The 18,705-nt window shown below is 35.7% G+C and overlaps 1 protein-coding gene across 2 annotated transcripts; it reads right to left on the reverse strand.

Moving 5' to 3' along the window:
• Window positions 1-5,922: 5,922 nt before the first annotated feature.
• LOC120348181 (uncharacterized) lies at window positions 5,923-16,872 on the reverse strand. Of its 2 annotated transcripts, none has more exons than XM_078118108.1 (11): window positions 16,701-16,872; window positions 14,703-14,764; window positions 14,381-14,411; window positions 13,954-14,079; window positions 13,615-13,740; window positions 12,142-12,267; window positions 11,802-11,927; window positions 8,266-8,423; window positions 7,629-7,725; window positions 7,349-7,445; window positions 5,923-6,734 (listed from the first exon to the last, which is right to left on the reverse strand). In XM_078118108.1, the coding sequence occupies exons 1-11, from the start codon at window positions 16,768-16,770 to the stop codon at window positions 6,425-6,427; spliced, it is 1,329 nt and encodes a 442-aa protein (XP_077974234.1). In that variant the 5' UTR covers window positions 16,771-16,872; the 3' UTR covers window positions 5,923-6,424. The 2 variants fall into 2 exon arrangements, with proteins under 2 accessions (XP_077974234.1, XP_077974233.1); XM_078118107.1 differs by having other exon boundaries at window positions 14,381-14,420.
• Window positions 16,873-18,705: the final 1,833 nt, after the last annotated feature.

Consider the following 18,705-nt stretch of genomic DNA (forward strand, 5'->3'; position numbering starts at 1 on the left):
CTAAAATATATAATATTGAGTAAGACATTTATTCTCGTGAAGTAGGTAAAAATATTAGTACTCCCGTGGTATGTAAACCAAGACGGCAGACAGTAGACACCGAAACGTAGTATGTGTACCAGGTTAGGGTGGGCCATAATTTCAGGTACAAATACTACGTGAGTCACTTGGCTAGTCCCCGAACTCGTAATAGAACTGAAATAAGGAAAATTGGAATAAAATTATGGCCTAACCCGAACCTGGTTCACATACTACGTTCCGGTGTTCGCCATCTTGGTTCACATACTACGGGGGTACCAAAATATACGTGGCATACGGGTTGAATATTAGACATTGATATTAATTAGAATGGTCGGTTCTGAGTCACGAAAGAGTGGATATTTTTTTCCTCATTGAAGTTATGTTCTGATTGAAACATTCCGGCGTATGTATATGCTTAGTGTGCTTATGCTTTTTTGTTGGGGTATGAAAGGCGAAATTAATTCGCCAATTGGTAAAAAAGGTATGGAAAAAATAAAAATACGGAAATATTTATATCAGGCAGAGATGGTGAAGCTGAGTCTTTCAAGACAGAATTGTTGGATTAATTATGTGACATGGACGAAAATTCAGTGTTATTTTATCATTTGACTTAAACCGCTTCGCGAGTAGTGGTAATATTTATGTATTCAACAATTCTAAAGTTTGAAGTATTCAACGCATTTATGATTTGCGTTAAATAATTATATATCACTTTTATGGCAAATATATCGAGTTTCGTCAAAAATTGCCAATTTTACGTAAAACCTATTTCTTGTATAAATATCCAAGAATGTCTGGAACCTCCTGCTTTCTGAGTAAATTACACGTTACAAACGTTACTAACGATTGCGTACTAAAATTTAGCAATAATTGTATATATAAAAAATTACGATTTCGCACATTTTCTTATATATACGAGTATTAAACTTTAGTCATGAACAAATGTCCAAATGTTTTTCCTTTAAACATCGATATCGTCGGAACCCTAACCATGTCTTTAATTGGCTCTAAACCAAAATCTTTTTTCTTTTCTTATCAATGGAGAATCCCACTGTCTGAAAGACAAGCACGATTATTTGCGTAACACATCTTACATAAGTCTTACATAATTCGCGATTTCATTATTTTTTGCATAATTATTTATAAATTAGTCATTTCATACTTCTTTCTGAATTGATCATACAGCCGATATCAAACAACATTTTTGATAAGATGGGTGCGTTCGATTAACCAATGCTTATTTATTATATTTCTCCTGTGCATATATATAAATAATAAATCCGTTATTGCAACCATTTAGACTGGTAGCTAACAAAATAACGAAGTCTTTCATTATATACAAATACTAAATGTAATTGATATACATTTATACAGTATTTGCAAAACTACTTCGAAATATAGTCATTTACTCACCCATGGACGGCGGGATCCCTCAATCCGGTAGACGCCAATCTTGCACCTTCTTCTTTACATGCTGTTTTCGCTTCTGCATATTTCATTTTATCATAATGTACTTTGTACCAGAGACCATTCGACGCCTTATACCATCCTGTGCTCTGTAGTTCATTAACTTCAGGGGAAACTGAAACGATAATTTTTGGGGATGTCTTTCATTATCATTCATCAAAAAGAAAATCACCAAGTAGAAAAATACGAAAATTTAAAATGTACAAAATATGAAAACCAATATCCAAGTTACTTATAAATAGCTCGTCTTTATTTAAAAAAAACTGCATTTTAAGAAGTGGGCTTATATTTAAATCATTTTCGAAATCCAGGCTAGGTCTTATTTTCAGGCTATAGGTCTTATTTTTGAAGAAACACAGTACGTCTATCCCATAGATAGAAAAAAACAACGTTCCATTGTAAATGTTTATCCTTATTCGGTTTAAAAATACACTCATCTGTTCATAAATGCATTTGTTTAATATCTATATTTCATTTTCGATACAGACACTTAAAATACATTTGGAAATGATTGTTAGGAAGTATTCCATCTAAACAATTCATAACTAGTATTATAATTTATCGGTATAAGTTACTTTGTGGATTATTGCAAAAATTTATATTTGTTCATGAAAGATAATTGTCGTAAAAACAGACATTATTATTATATTACCAGTATAGCTTACTTGTCTCACCTCTAATTTCTTTTATTGCTTTCTCTAATGCAGACAAACGAGCCTCAATATCAGTTCCCTGACTCTTGCAATCACAGTTTGCTCCGGATGGTCCGACAGAACCTTTTATTCCGGCTGGACCAGGAGGCCCTGGTGGTCCTACTGGACCACGCTTGCCAGGGTATCCCAACACTCGCTGTTCTCGGGGCATTGAGATTCCGCTATCATCATTCTCTTTACATGTTATACTGCATGACTCAAGGAACATGCTTGCCTCTGCTCCAAAACAGAAAATACACAAGGCAAAACTGCCCAATAACAATTGCAATACCATACTTCGTTACAAGCCGATCGATCACTTAGTGTGATATAAATGTATTTTGTCGTAGGGAAAGGGCGTTTTCGAACCGCACTAAAGAAAGATCATTCAACATAGATCAAGATCGACGCAACCGCGCCACGGTGGCCAACTAATGCGTTATATAACAATATATATAAATTGAATTCACGATGATACTGCTTCTTACATTAATCGAAAGGAGGCTAAAGTTGTTTAATTTGTTTTTCGACAATATTTTTGGCTATATCGTAGAAATTTCAGTTTAAACCTCTTCCACGTTTCCACATCTACTGTTTTACCAAACACAAAATTGAAATAGATGTACTGGTAGGCTAGCAGTGCGACACAACGTGATAGGTGGGGAAGTTTTGAGATAGAAAATTAAATATAAATATTAAGGATTTAGCGGTAGAAACTAAGTGGCAGCTGCAGTTTGTCGAACCGCCTTGTCCACATCTTAAGCATTGCCCACTTGTTTAAAAAAACAAATTGGGAGGTAATGTGACAAATATGAACCTAGCTAACTTGATTTAACTGCTCCTAGAACTTCCGTAGCGTTCACATATACCCGGATAAAAATACAAATTTTCAACGTAATTCAGATTGCATATGAAATCAATTTGTGGTTACTTAGACTTAGAGGATTAGACTACACGTAAGACGTAACCATGTGTGATTTTATGATAGTCAGTAACTTTTGTTGGCGCTTCAGAAGTATGTGTGCCAACATAGATGTAACTAAAATTTTGTTCGCCTACTTTACATCAAGTTGTGTAAAATGACTGAAGCCTATGGACAGGCGGTATATTCACTTGGCTAACACAAATAGTCCCCGAACTTGTATTAGAACTAGAATAAGGGAAATCGGACTAAAATTATGGCCTAACTCTAACGTGGTACACATACTACGGAGTTATCTTTTGTTTACATCAAACTTGTGTGCATTTTAATTCCGGTTCTTGAATCTCTGTTATTGTAAGCGTCAAGAAAACGAAATGTTTCTGAGAGAGTGAAATAAGCAATGGTGTCATTATTTAAATTTCCCATCGAGAGAAAAAAATGATTGTGTCGTCAACATAAAGTGAAATACTAAAAGGAATAACCAAATTTACAACATTATGATTTGAGGCTTTTTATCGTCTACAAATTTTCAACGACCTTTTCTATTAGGATACCTTAACCATGATTTTACTTTTCAAATAGATAAATTAGACACAGGGCCGGCTTCAGCTACTGCGGGGCACTATGCCAGACGTTTTGCACAGGACCTAGTTTGAGCATGCAGAATAATAATAACTGAAATTAAGATTTTGTGATAATAATTGAATTTTTCTTCATTACTTTTTAGCCAAGCACAAAATTAGGAATAAATTGGTGTAATCTTACGAGCAATATATGTAGCAAAATTAACCTATCTTCGTGAATTGTCGATCTCAAGTAATTCTTGATTAATTGGAGGCGAGAAAAGCTTTTTTCACCGGAGGAAGGAAGCGTATGGAATATAATGAGCAATAAATTATTTGAAAAAGACGGGCATCGCCTAAAATCTAGATATACCGCTGCGCTTATGGTGGAGCGGGACCCCACTGCGGTCGCAGAGGTTGCAGTGGCATAAGTCTGGCCCTGATTAGACACATGACAACAAATAAAAATGTTTATGCAGAAAAATTTCAATATATACTGTTTTTGACTCACTAAAATCTACACGATTTTTAGAACAATGCCCCTGGACAAAAACGTCAAATCACTAAGTAGATCAGTGGTAACTAACCTTTTTTGAAAAATACCTACGTCAACCTATTTTTGAACTTTTTATTCCAACCTTATTAGGCTTAAACCTTTAGTTTTCGTCATTTGTTTATTTTCTAGCTAATCTTAAATGCAACTTACACTCTATAGATTTTGTACACCGATGGGAGGGAATTCCTCCCCGTTTGGGGACCATTGTGAAATTAGACAATCAACAAGAATAAAACATGGAAATTCCAGAAAGTTTCCAAAACTTCAAAAAAAGTTTAAACATGAACCATGAGAGTACTACATGAATAATTTCATCTTGTACAATATTAGTGATAAAACACGATGATTTACTGGCTGATCAAGCTTCAAGCATGCGGGCGTTTGTAATATTACATGCCAATGGCATACACGCAAGAGCAGGGGAATTACAAATAATAAAAGTGAAAATACAGATTTATATCGCGCGATTGTTGTATGCAATTTAAATTAAATCTACCCGTACAAGCAAGAAAAATAAGTGGGAAACTCAAAACCAACTGATTCAACTTCGCTGTCTATGAGTCACTGATTTTTACTGCGAGATTGACGTTAGGTATAATTTGGGCGTTCACGGAATTCTGATATATTGTGTGACCAGCTGCGAACAAATTCGTAAACTGGTATCTTTTTTCAGTATACAAATAAAAAATAAACTTATTTTGCGTTGGTTTGCTAGTCTTGAGACAGCATGCTAATGTTCGTCCGTTAGTCGTGTGCGGAGGGCTGATTAGGTAACTTTCATTGTTAAAAAAAACTGCTCGCAAATATGAGTACTGCCGAACATCGCAAGTATGCGACGTGAGTGTGCAATTACTTTGCGAACCTTTTTTCGGACACAATGATCAGACCAAAACTCGTTTATTTCGCCATAATAAAAATGCGAAATAAATTATTGAATTTACGAAATAATTTGCACAATAGAGTAAAATATGGGTAATCCCGCAATGTGTGCACCAGGTAAGGGTCAGGCCATAATTTTATTCCGATTTTCCTTATTTTAGATCTATTACGAGTTCGGGAACTGCCTGTGTTAGCAAAGTGGATGGGCTTCCGTCTCTTTACACAACTTGATGTAAAGTAGGCGAACAAAATTAGTTACCTCCATATTGGTACAAACACTTCTGGAGCGTGAAAATATGAACGTGGTAAAGTGGAATAACAGAGGGAGATTTTTGTTACCCTTTTTACAGCTTGTCGGACCAGACTCTTGATGTTAAATAACAGAACTTAGAATCGCGGTCCGCGTATTGAAGACCCCTGGAGTATAATGTATAATTTCAAGACTTCAATATTCATTACATAGAGTAGTCTCCTTTTTTGTAATTAATTTACAACCGATATAAATATGAAATTACATAATCGATATGCCCTTGCTTAAACCACTCCAATGGATAAACAGCCTGAAAACAACCTCACAGTTTCAGAGTTAATTTAAGGCAACTTTCATGATAAACCCCTGAACAATCTTAGATGTTTGCTCTAGCAATTATATTTCGCCACAGCCCACTTGAGTGAGTGTATTCTGACAGCGTGACTCCGATTGAGAGATGACTCATGGTTTGCAGTTCAATTTTTAATGATGCCAATATTTAAATGAAAAATGAAGTACACAAGTAAAAAGTAAAGGTGCTTCCGAAGTATGCGAACCAAGATGGCGGACATCGGAACGTAACATGGGTAACAGGTTAGGGTTAGGCGATAATTTTTTTCCAATTTTCCTTATTTTAGTCCTATTATCAGTTCGGAGACTAGCCAAGAGCCTCCCGTAGTATTTATACCTAAAATTATGGCCTAACCCTAACCTAGTACACATATTACATTCCGATGTCCGCCATCTTGGTTCGCATACTTCGGGAGCCCCAAAGTAAATATACAAACACATTTTAAATGTCAAAAAAGATATTGAGTTTGAAAAGTTCAGTATTTGTATTTTTAAGTCGCTTGAGTGTCAAGCTCAGTTGGTGCAACTGATTCATAAAACCGATGGTCTGCCAGTTTGGAAAGTTTATCACTGCAATGTATTGCTATCACCAAATTCAGCCAGTTATAAGGCATTGCAACTTAAAGATTACTTCCAATGCATATCATATTTAAAAAAGTTTAAACAAACTGTTTACAGATGTTAGAAATTTATCTAATTTTGATCAATATTACAAATTGCTTGCTAATTTGGCTTAATTTTCATTTGGACAAATTTGAGGGAATAATCATCCCCATCCCAAAATTGCCAAGATACCCCATTGCCTCCAGGCCCTGCCGAACTTTTGTAATATTTTCCATTCAGATTTGCTTTATAGCAGTCGTTATACCACCATGCTCCGTGAAATAATACAGCGCAGTTACTACTGCTGCTATCTCTATCATGGGTACTAAATGGTTCAGCATTGTGATAACTCATCCCATCCGTTGCATTTCCGGAGTATCCCGATACAGTGAGGCGATAATTTGAATCTTCGTCTCCAATTCGGAAGGTACTGAACAAATATAAAATAATCATTTGTACAAAAATTGTTTTATGTTTACCAATTACGCCATCAATATTATATCGTCACCCTAATACCAAAATTGCGTAAGTCATTTTTATCGGTTCCAAGAAAAACATAAAAAAAACTTCTTGAAGATATTGTTATGCCATTAAGAGTAAATAATTTCCTATAGCTCAATTTTTTAGCCGTAGCCGGATTTAAATTATTTTGTATGACGTCAGCCCGTGACGTCATAGGACAGACGCAAATATTCCAACTTGACTATATCCATCTATCATGAAAACCAAACATTCGGAAAATATATGTCATGTACAATATCCACGATCTCTAATTCCAAAACAGTTTATTTGTTTTAATAAAATAATTTATAATTCCTGAAATACATACTTTATCAATTTGACGCGCTTTGCACACCCACCGATAATAAGACTAATATTATACTTAAATACCTATCTATTAAAGTATACACTGTAAATCGAGTGTCACGACACCGGAAGTAAGCGAATATTTAATATGTTTTCCGTGCATGTTCAATCGTGAAATACCAGTCCAGATAAGCAAGTTTTATTTTCCTTATGTTATTCATAATAAAAAAATGAGACCTGTAACCAGCATTTCTTTTTTCGCCTTCCCAGTTTAAGAGATCAATTCGTAAACTATAGCTTTTTCTTGAAGTCATTTTGTGGAGCTTATCTAGACCTGAAAAAAATTATGAAATTCAAAAATAGAACAAAAAATGAAGTAAAAGTAAAATAATACAAAGTAAAAGAAATAATAAATAAAGTTAAAGCATACAAATATTTCTTTCATACAATAACTTGTTTTATGCCATTTTTATTATGATCTTTTAAGCTTGAACCGTTTACAAAATAAGCTTTTTACCCAGCCATAACTCTCCATCAGGATTTCCGAAGCCATTCTTGTAATCCTCCCATCCTCTGTAAAAATCTACGCTTCCATCCATTCTACGTTGAATAACCTTTGAGAAAAATATGGAAATGTTTAATTTTTTGTTAAGAAGTGTCGTATCATAGAGCATTAGTTAAAATAGCTTATTATAATTTGTAACAACTATTTTTGTATATCAGATCTAATCGATGGCCATATGCCCAGCTATTTTTGTTGTTTTCCGCAATAGCTAGGTAAGAGATTCATTGGCTTCTTTCATCATAAGTGGCGCGCCCTAAGTATGAGGTATTAATAATTTATGTTTACTTGAAAAAACATCAAAATTTTAGTGAACTCGTATGCCCTCTGCGAGATTGCTTTACCTACGGGAGAACAAGGAATGAATGCACATAAACTAAAGTAATATTAGTATTCGAGTGAGAAGCTAAGCACAAGGGTAATGCGGCGCCGTGCTACTGACAATCTTGAAGAATTATGGAATGGACTGATTTTTACCACGCTGTCAATAGGATTAAGTCGATGTCAAAACGTTACACAAACGTGCGTCCAACGAGTTTTCTAGTTTGAAGGAGCATGTTCAAACAATTAGCAAATAATTTAATATTCTTACTGTCCATGCGTTCGATTCATCGAAAATGCAATTAACATTTGCAATCTCTCCATCTAACGTAATATAAATTGTTTCATTTCCTGTAGAAACCCTTCGTCCAAGTCGAGATAAATTTTCTTTGTATTCCGAACAATCTGCAGCTTTGTATAGTAAGTTTTCTGTATATTTTTGGTAATATTAAAAAAGCACTATATTAAAAAATCAATTTTATTGTATTAATTGCATTATTGCCAAACATATACATATTTGCTACGTTGGAATGAAATTTTAGTATAAATAACTGAAGCCATTAAGTGATTTGAACAATTTTATCAACTCTAAGCAAAAAAAAAAAAAGATTTTTTGCTCTGGAAATGCAAATAAAATTTTTATGTGCTGTGTGGTGGTGCTTACAATAATCCAATCGTGGAATTTGTCATGTCAATAACGTTATAGGATCACTGACGTAGTCAATATATTGGCTCATTCGAATTATGGTTTGGTGAAGTTAGCGACTACCATGCACTTAACTATCAACTTAAATAGCATGGCCGATGTACATATTAATCGTAAATAAAAATATAAAAAATGTTTTGAGTCCGATTGGCGCCAGCACACCTGGTTTCAACTTTTTCACGTAAAATGACTCAAGGATTTGATAGATCATATTATAAAGCATGTTATGAAGAAGGAAGATTTTTATTTCATTTGAAATGTCACGCAATGTAAATAAGTATAGGCGTTGAAAATAGCCAATATTTCAAAATATTTGTTGTATTATTGATAGGGCTCGGAGAAATTCAGCATGAGAGAGCAATTCCGGCAAGATACGCCTGCGTAAGTGAGTTCTTTCACCTACGACTGATATGTCGGAATGAACGAAAACTGATGACACCACTTGGTTCGCCCCTTTCCCGATCAATTAAAAACTGAATACGAGACACTAAATAGGAGAGAACTCTCTCGTTTTCACCTTGGCACGGAACGGTAAAATTAAAAAAAATGATCGTTACATGGAGAGTGTTAAGTAGAAACATGTAGGAAGATCACATACTGAAGCGGCACCCTGTATTGTATATATTGAATGGTAAAATAATTATGGTGGCCCATCGTTGTAAAAAAAAAATAAGAAAAATTAAAAAAAAGAATTGAATAAAAAGAAAATAAAAAGGTTGACAACGATGGTCCGCCTCGTGGCCCATCGTTGTCACGCGTTTTTATTTTTAGAAAATTTGCTTCTGCTTGGGACCAATGTTGTCAGGCATAATCCTACGCGCACAAATGTGTTCCCTGGGTTTCCAACTCACTACTGATTTTATCGAGCAATATTCAATATGAAAATGTTCTATAAATTCTCCATGTTACAAGTTCAACAAGAAGTAATATATTTATAATAATGATAAGAGAATATAGAATTGAATACGAAAATTCGGAAAATTTGTTTTTACGTGTAGAAGGTAATTTAATTGGAGAATGTTGCTTAACTACTCAGCTGTCTGGACACTCGCGATGCCGGTACCGTACCGTCTTACCAAATACTGGTAGTCGGTTATAGTCGCTTTGCCTCTGACCGTACCGGTAGCCATGCAATCACTCATGAAAGAATGGGAGATACGGATAGTCTCGTAGAATATAGACTACTGAAACACTCTCTGCGCCTGCCCCATACCGTACAGTCGTAACGTACCGATCTAGACAAATGATAAATCGCCCGTGCTCAACCATTTATTTCAATCCATACCTCGACTCACTATATTCTACTAGGATCGAGGTATGGATTTAAATAAATGGTTGAGCACGGGCGATTTATCATTTGTCTGGATCGGTACGTTGCGGCTGTACGGTATGGGGCAGGCGCAGAGAGTGTTTCAGTAGTCTATATTCTACGAGACTATCCGTATCTCCCATTCTTTCATGAGTGATTGCATGGGTACCGGTACGGTCAGACGGTACTGTACCGGCATCGCACGAGTGTCCAGACAACTGAGCAGTTGAGCAGCATTTTCCAATTAAATTACCTTCTACAAGTAAAAACAAATTTTCGTATTCAATTCTATATTCTCTTATCATTATTATAAATATATTGCTTGTGGTTGAACTTGTGGCATGGAGAATTTATAGAACATTTTCATGTTGAATTTATTGAATATTGCTCATGAAAATCAGTAGTGAGTTAGAAACCCAGGAAACACATTTGTGCGTGTAGGATTAAGCCTGACAACGTTGGTCCCAAGCAGCATCAAATTTTCTAAAAATAAAAACGCGTGACAACGATGAGCCACGAGGCGGACCATCGTTGTCAACCTTTTTATTTTCTTTTTATCCAATTTTTTTTTTTTTTTCAAATTTTTTTTTTTCGTTTTTTTTTTTTTCGTTTTTATTTTTAATTTTTTTTTTTAATTTTAAATTTTTTTTTTCATTTCTTTTTTATCAATTATTTTTATGTTTTTTCAAAACTAGTTTTTTATTTTCGCTTTTTCATTTTATTTTTTCATTTTTTTTTAATTTTACGCGTGGCAACGATGGGCCACCATAAATAATGCTGTCCGCTTGATATTTATTTATTTTTTTTTTTAACTTTTTCATATAGGCTAGATGTCAGTTTGACTGATTGTATTGTGTCGAATGTAGATTCTGGCAAAATTGCAAATGACCAACTTCAGATACTGTCAGACTGCTCAGCACATCCGAGTAAAATTATTGGATAAAACATACGTTGAACTAGAGCTGAATGGATGTTTGACCTTTGACCCAACACTATTATGTTTATATTTTGTCATTAATTTTGAGAGTGTTTTTGGGACTTTAAAAACTGTTCAGTACATCCGAATAAAATTATTGGATAAAAATTATTTCTATACTCTATTATTAATTTTGAGAGAGTTTTTTGAGAGTGAAAGTAGCACGTCAAAACGACAGCCCCAAAAAACATAAAGCGAGGCAACTGTCAGGCTATGGACGCCATCTGGAGTAGGGTCACCATATTTGAAAAAGCATAATTCCGGACAGTGCATGGCTATTTTCATGACCTCGTAGTAAAAATATGCGCACGGTACGAAATAACAATGTTCTGTATTAGCAGTGTGCACAGTACGATTGCAGATGCAGTAAAATTCCGGATTCCGGACATTTGAGCATTTTTTAAATTTTTCCCGGACGCTAAATTTAACCCGGACGGAAATATTCCCGGACGGTATGGCAACCCTAATCTGGAGCCAATTATTTTACTCTGTTCTATATTAAGGCGCCTTGCAGGGATAAAGAAAATCATTTTTCAAGAATAATCTTAGGCGAACACGTTGATATCTTATCTTATAATCAAGCAAATACATTTAGTGATTTTGCGATTCGTCTTCCCATCTCACTTCAAACAAAGCGCTAGACAAGACAATTACTAATACATAAGGATCTACTTTGCTCGAAATCATCGCAATTTTTCCTGTTCTGGACTTCAGGTGCTGGGGAATTTCTAATTGGGATATTTGACTCGTCCTAAAAAGCGTTTAAGGGAGAAATATTGTCCGAGTGAAAAACGAGAAAGAGAAGGCCGTACCAACCTGTACTGTGTTCAACTTTTGTAGTTTGTGGGAGCACAGTGGAAAGAAAGGCTTCCTTAGTTGACCACGGGGATGTAGCAGGAACGGTTGAAGCTTGGGCCGAAGAAGTTTCCTTGTCTTTGTATCCTGTGTGAAAAAGCTAGTTTATATTTCAAGTTTAAAGCAAGATTGATAGTTTTGGGTACTTTAATGGAAGAATGAGACAGTGGATGAAAGTGCAAATTTTTCCTTTTTTCATCGTTTTCGCATAATCGCCGTATTAATAATTACTATGACTGAGGAAGACTTTTTGGATATCTATTCTAATGCATGCGATGGCGAAAGACTTAGATTTTCTTACCCTGGAGAGTGGTCGTTTCTTTGACACCATCAACAGAGGGCGGCACTGAGTTCGTGTTTAAATCTTCCGAAGTTTTTCGTAATTGATAGAGCATATTTTTCGTCTCGTCTACTTGTTCTGTTAAAGCTGCGAAAAATAAATATAAAAATATATTAAATTGAGCCTTCGGTTTCACAATCCATTATCAGTGAATTTTTTGTTGGAAGATATGTACCCCTCTCTTTCCTTGGTCGTTGTACAATTTTTCTGGCTTTTTTATGTTTTGATATGGCTTTTTTTGGATTGCTGGGATCTGGCAATCCTGGTACGGTACCCGGACGAGAGGCCGTGGTTAAGCCGGCTTTCCTCTCCCCGAGGATAAATATGTAAAACCTATCCTATTTTGGTTGTGGCAGCATTAGGCGGGCAAGATTAAATTACCCAACAGGTCTGATTTGGCCCGCAAGCCGTAGGTCGCCCATTGCCTGATTGTGCAGATGTCAGATTAAGATCCTGGACGGGGAAAACTACAACCCGTCACAGCCTTTCGTGTGGTCAATCAGGTCTTGAAGAAAGTTGTGAAAACTACTTACAGAAATTAGATTTATTCTTAAACTTAAATTAAAAGCCCGGAAAATTGCAAATGACCAACTTCAGATACTGTCAGACTGCTCAGTACATCCGAGTAAAATTATTGATTGAAAAATACGTTGCATTAGAGCAGAATGGACGTTTGACCTTTGACCCCCAACCATTATGTTTATACTTTGTCATTAATTTTGAGAGTGTTTTTGTGACTTTAAATGCTGTTCAGTACATCCGAGTAAAATTATTGGATGAAAAATACGTTGAATCAGAGCATAATGCACGTTTGACCTTTGACCCCAAACATTATTACTATACTTTGTCATTAATTTTGAGTGTTTTTTTGACTTTAGATACCGGTACTGTTCAGTACACCTGAGTAAAATTATTAGATAAAAAATACGTTGAACTGGTGCAGAATAGACGTTTGACCTTTGACCCCAAAACTATTTCTATACTTTTTTTTATTAATTTTGAGAGAGTTTTTGAGAGTGAGAGTAGCACGTCAAAACGACAGCCCCAAAGGGCATAAAGCGAGGCAACTGTCAGACTATGGACGCCATCTTGAGTCAATTTTACTCTGTCCTATATTGGGGCGCCTTGCAGGGATAAAGAAAATCATTTTTCCAAGAATAATCTTAGGCGAACACGTTGATATCTTATCTTATAATCAAGCAAATACATTTAGTGATTTTGCGATTCGTCTTCCCATCTCACTTCAAACAAAGCGCTAGACAAGACAATTACTAATACATAAGGATCTACTTTGCTCGAAACCATCGCAATTTTTCCTGTTCTGGACTTCAGGTGCTGGGGAATTCCTAATTAAGATATTTGACTCGTCCTAAAAAGCGTTTAGGGGAGAAATATTGTCCGAGTGAAAAACGAGAAAGAGAAGGCCATACCAACCTGTACTGTGCTCGACTTTTGTAGTTTGTGGGAGCACAGTAGAAAGAAAGGCTTCCTTAGTTGACCACGGGGATGTGGCAGGGACGGTTGAAGCTTGGGCCGAAGAAGTTTCCTTGTCTTTGTATCCTGTGTGAAAAAGCTAGTTTATATTACAAGTTTAAAGCAAGATTTATAGTTTTAGTTACTTTAAGGAGAGAATGAGACAGTGAATGGCAATGCATAATTTTTCTTTTTCATCGTTTTCGCATAATCGCCGTATTAATAATTACTATGACTGAGGAGGGCTTTTTGGATATCTAATCTAATACATGCGATGGCCAAAGAATTAGATTTTCTTACCCAGGGGAGTGGTCGTTTCTTTGACACCAACAACAGAGGGCGGCACAGAGTTCGTATTGGAATCTTCCAACGTTTTTCGTAATTGATTGAACATATTTGTGGTCTCGTCTACTTGTTCTGTTAAAGCTGCAAAAAATAAATATAAAAAGATATTAAATTGAGCCCTCAGTTTCACAATCCATTATCAGTGAGTTTTTTTGTTGGAAGATGTACCCCTCTCTCTCTGATTAAAAATAAGGATATGAGATTGGTATTGCTAAACTACACGTCATAATTTAATTGTTAAAAATGGCGCGATAAAAATATAAAATGATTGAAATTTTTCTAATAAAACGATTGTTTGGGGGCAATTTTGCTATCAGACTGTTTGACAAATATGGAAAAACTGGCAAACGTATTTCGATGAAAACCATATTGTGACACGAACCGTCCAAAGCTTCCTTTTCTTCCTTTGTGCACTGTCGTATCTGAAATAGAACAAGGGAGAAATGTTTAAATATATGGACATGGAGGCTTTAGCTGCTGGGTAAGTGTTCCCGTGAAAAAGTGTTCCCATGAATTAAATGGAAAACTTAAAATCTGGGATGAGGTAACGATTAAAGTAAGTTTCAAACCTCCGGTACTCATAGATCGATGAAAAAAATTGCTAAAAAATTCAAGTTCCTCATTTTATTTTCAGATTTCAAACAGAACAGTTCAATTCCTGCAAATATTACCTCCAATATAAAAATTACTACTAACGCTATCACCTTATTAACATCTTTCCAAGTGGGTTTCCCATCGCAAACCATGGCCATCCTGCAATCCTCTCCTGCAAGAGAATATTGAAATTAAAAATAGAGCAGAATGACCGTTTTAGACTAAGTTTATAACAGATAAACGAAAGTTGTATTACTGAATTTTCCCATATCGAGACTAAATCAGTACCTATTACCTTAGGGCGCGCATTCGCTCATTCTCTATTTAATTTCATACTGCTACCCACGTCATGCGAACGCACTATTTTCCTCGATGATGATTGGTCGAATCAAATTTGAATTATAACGCCCGCCATTGGGGAACCTTACAATGTTTAGCGGTCTTGGGGGCATGGGCGAAGTTCTGACCGATTACCGCGATTCAATTTCTGGTTTCTGAATTCGTTTCAATTTTTTTGCAAGCAATAAACTCAGGAAGGTTGAATTCCACAAAGTTTGATGCTTCCTTTATACGCTTTCCTACCCAAACAAGGCTCAATCTCTCATATCGTCATGTACACTGATCGGTTCAGAAGTGAAAAAAGCGAGCGATCACTTATACGTAATTAACTGCTGTATTTTGAATAGGCAGTCATCTTGTTGATTCGGCATTGCTTACTCAATTTACATCACTCCGGGTGAAGTCGTGGGTATGAAGTTAAAATGAGATTTTCACTCCGCAATGCCAAAATATCCGAGTCAAACGCTCCACCAATGGGCCACCACGCCCGCTAATCGCGATTTTTCACTTCTGAATATTTGAGTGTATATGACAATATTTAAAATTTAAGTTTAAAAAACAAAACGTTTCAAATGATGAAATCCTCTCATCTTTTACAATTTAAAAGCGACTCAAAAATAAGTAACAGTTCAAAGTTGAATGATGAGGCCCCCAAGATTCGAGGCCCCTAGGCTTCAGCCTATTTTGCCCGGTAAACCCAACCTTGTTGACGGTACAGCAAAGCATCCAATACGTGACACAATAAACGAGGTATTCGAGAAAAAATCTATCATATAAAAAATCATTATTTGATATTCAAATGTCGATTTAACCTTCATCGAGAAACCGAGGTTCGACATATTATTACATCGTCATAGTGGCCTCCCCTACGCCGGAATAAATAAATATTTCTTTTGATACAAATATGACAGCTGTGACGCGAGAAAACAGATTTGAAATATGTCAAAAGAACTGTTTCAATTCACGGTCACGTTACATTTCTGGTTTATATACTAGGAAGAGTACGAAGCGTTGAAGCTGTATAAATATCAATGGCCTGATTTTGGGGATTCTTTATATCAAGAGTGTGCAACCTTGGACCCACGGCCCAAATGAGGCCCACAAGGAAAAATTGTTTTGCTCGCGGAGAAGTGCTAATTTTGAATTTGAATGTTCACTGTGCAGCCCAAGAAACGAATTTTAATTTAACGGTTTTTAAATTTAGTACGTGGGTGTAATTCCAATCCCATTGCTTTGCAAATGGTATTCCTGAGTCCAATCAATTTATTATCTATGTCTATAATATCCAGCTTGTTCAAAGCAAACAGCCCGGTGCGGCCCGCGGTTTCACCCTGTTATTTGTATTTTGCCCTCCTGTATGAAAGGTTGCACACCCCTGCTTTATATAATATCTAAAGAACTAACCCTATGTACAAATCACCAAATTTCATAGTTTAAAATCGCCGGGGAGATTCTTAAATATTTATTTTATTTTTTTTGCTTTAGTGAAACCAGCAATTGATAATAGCCTATTAAAAAACAGCGCTAACATTATGAAATTTTGGCACAAAATTTTTATTTATGCACAAATATGCACTGTGCAGCTTCATTTAGAGCAGCACAATTATCCTGCCTGATTTATTGATGCAAAACTACTACGTAAAGTAAGGATTACCTCGCCAGCGGCGTAGCAAATATCTAAAGAAAATTAATTATAGTATAGTGCGCCCCCAAAAAGCAAAACCCAGGCAAACAAGCAAACCCAACAAAGCGTACACGGTTATACTGACCTTTAATCAATAAACAAGCCTCCATTAACAGTATTAGTCTGATGAAACTGTGTTGAATCGGAAACTTCATTTCGAATCCAAGAATTTCGTCAACTTTTCTTCAATGAAAGTCGATTCCCGAACAACGTAGGTTAGAATGAAGCATCGGACTATTCGCATCGGAATATATCCTATTCAAACTCACTCAGTACACGGAAAAGAGTAGCCAATGTTATTTAAACTTCCTGTGTAATTCCAGCTATCGTTGAACTAAATTTCCGTTGTATTGTTCATGAGTAACACCATGATTTCAAAGTGTCGCTTTCCCGAAATACATTAGTGATTTTATGAGATCATTATCGTTTAAAAAAATCGCGGAAGTTCACGTCAATCATTCACTTTCTTTCCGAACAGCGCAACGCGAATTTAACACTAAATATATCAGTAAGATATTCTGTTTATAATTTCAATTAAAGCCCTCGTTATATTTTCAAATATTGGCATATCCCACGTAGAAATGCATTGTAATATCGCGATTCTTGAACATGAAATACGTTAGATTTTTCTCCTTCGAAAATATGCAAGGTTCACGCTATATCACGTGATTTGTAACTCAAAGAGTCGGAATCGCAGACTTTCAATGACAATAAAATGAATGAAAACTTCCTACTTAATCTCAAAAAACAATAATTTTTCCTCCTCGGAATTGCCTCCCCAATTTATCCCACTCTGGATTAGAAAAACAACACTCCAACCACTCGGCCATCGCGCTACCCCCATTCAAATAAATATTTACCATAAGTCGAAAAATTGCCGCATAATTTTGGTGCTATGAATTTAAATTATATTGGCTTCGTGACGAATCAAGCAAGCGCTGTCATACAACATTTATGTGAGAAATCTTCTTTGTGTGCGAATTATCGTGTCAATTTTATCCCAATTCAAACTTTCTACCACTTAAAAAGATTATAAGCGACCTTTCATAGCAGTGGTAAATAAAAGGGGGGATTGAAAGTCAAAATACTATAAAAACCTATCATAATTAGAATTAAATTTTGCCGAAGTTACAACCCATCACTTGCCGGGGTGTTTGAAATTTTAAGGGGGCGTTCACCCTATAAGAGAGTAGTGCGGGAAAATCACTGCGCTCAATCAGACATTGAACAGCTATAGTTGCCAATAAATAAAGGCAGCCGTCACATAAAATGAATACAATGAAGTAAGTTGTTATTTCTTTTTCCAAGAAATGAGCTTTACTGGATGCATTGTGGGTAAACCTAGCAATCTAAGTAAATTTCTGAAGAGTTAAGAACCGCAGCTATAAACTGATATAGTTGGATTCGGGTTAGATTCCCTCCTTGTATTCCCACACAAGATAGATTTCCCACAAAAATATTGTTCGCGTGTGTTGGATACATGTTTCATCCGGCCCACTTGCGAATGCTTAAAATACAGGTATAGTTTTTATTGATATGATTTTTCCGTTGAAAATATCGATGAAAATTGCGTCATAATAATCCCGATTGTTACATTATGCTTATTATATAAACGTTAGCCTAGCTGTTGTAAATGAACTGTTTTTTATGCATAGTTTTTTCTATCGAGTTTTCAGCCTCTGGTCCAGTAACTAAGTCCATAACTCGTAATTAGCCCACTCGGAAAAGTAATTGCCGACCCCTGGTCAACCAATCAATTTTGAAATCGGAGTACCGAATGACGTTGCAATATTTCTGACATACCAAGAATATCCAAAATTAAAAAAAAAGTTCGTGTAAGAATGAGCGGAAATGTTGCATGATCACTCATATTTCTAGCTTCCGTGTGTGTGATCATTGCCTGATTCATCATTGAGTAATTACCATGAATGCTATTAAACTTTATTCCAACTTTTAGAATCCACGCTCTCAACGCATGATAGCTGTTAACAAAAAAAGGAAATTTACCACACAACTTACGGTTAGAGTTGTCTTTGACACAGCTATTTTGGGGGTCAAGTGGTCAAAGGGGGATTCAAGTGGTTGTTACC

This window comes from Styela clava, chromosome 11 (genome assembly GCF_964204865.1).
Source record: "Styela clava chromosome 11, kaStyClav1.hap1.2, whole genome shotgun sequence".
In the NCBI taxonomy this organism is placed as follows: domain Eukaryota; kingdom Metazoa; phylum Chordata; class Ascidiacea; order Stolidobranchia; family Styelidae; genus Styela; species Styela clava.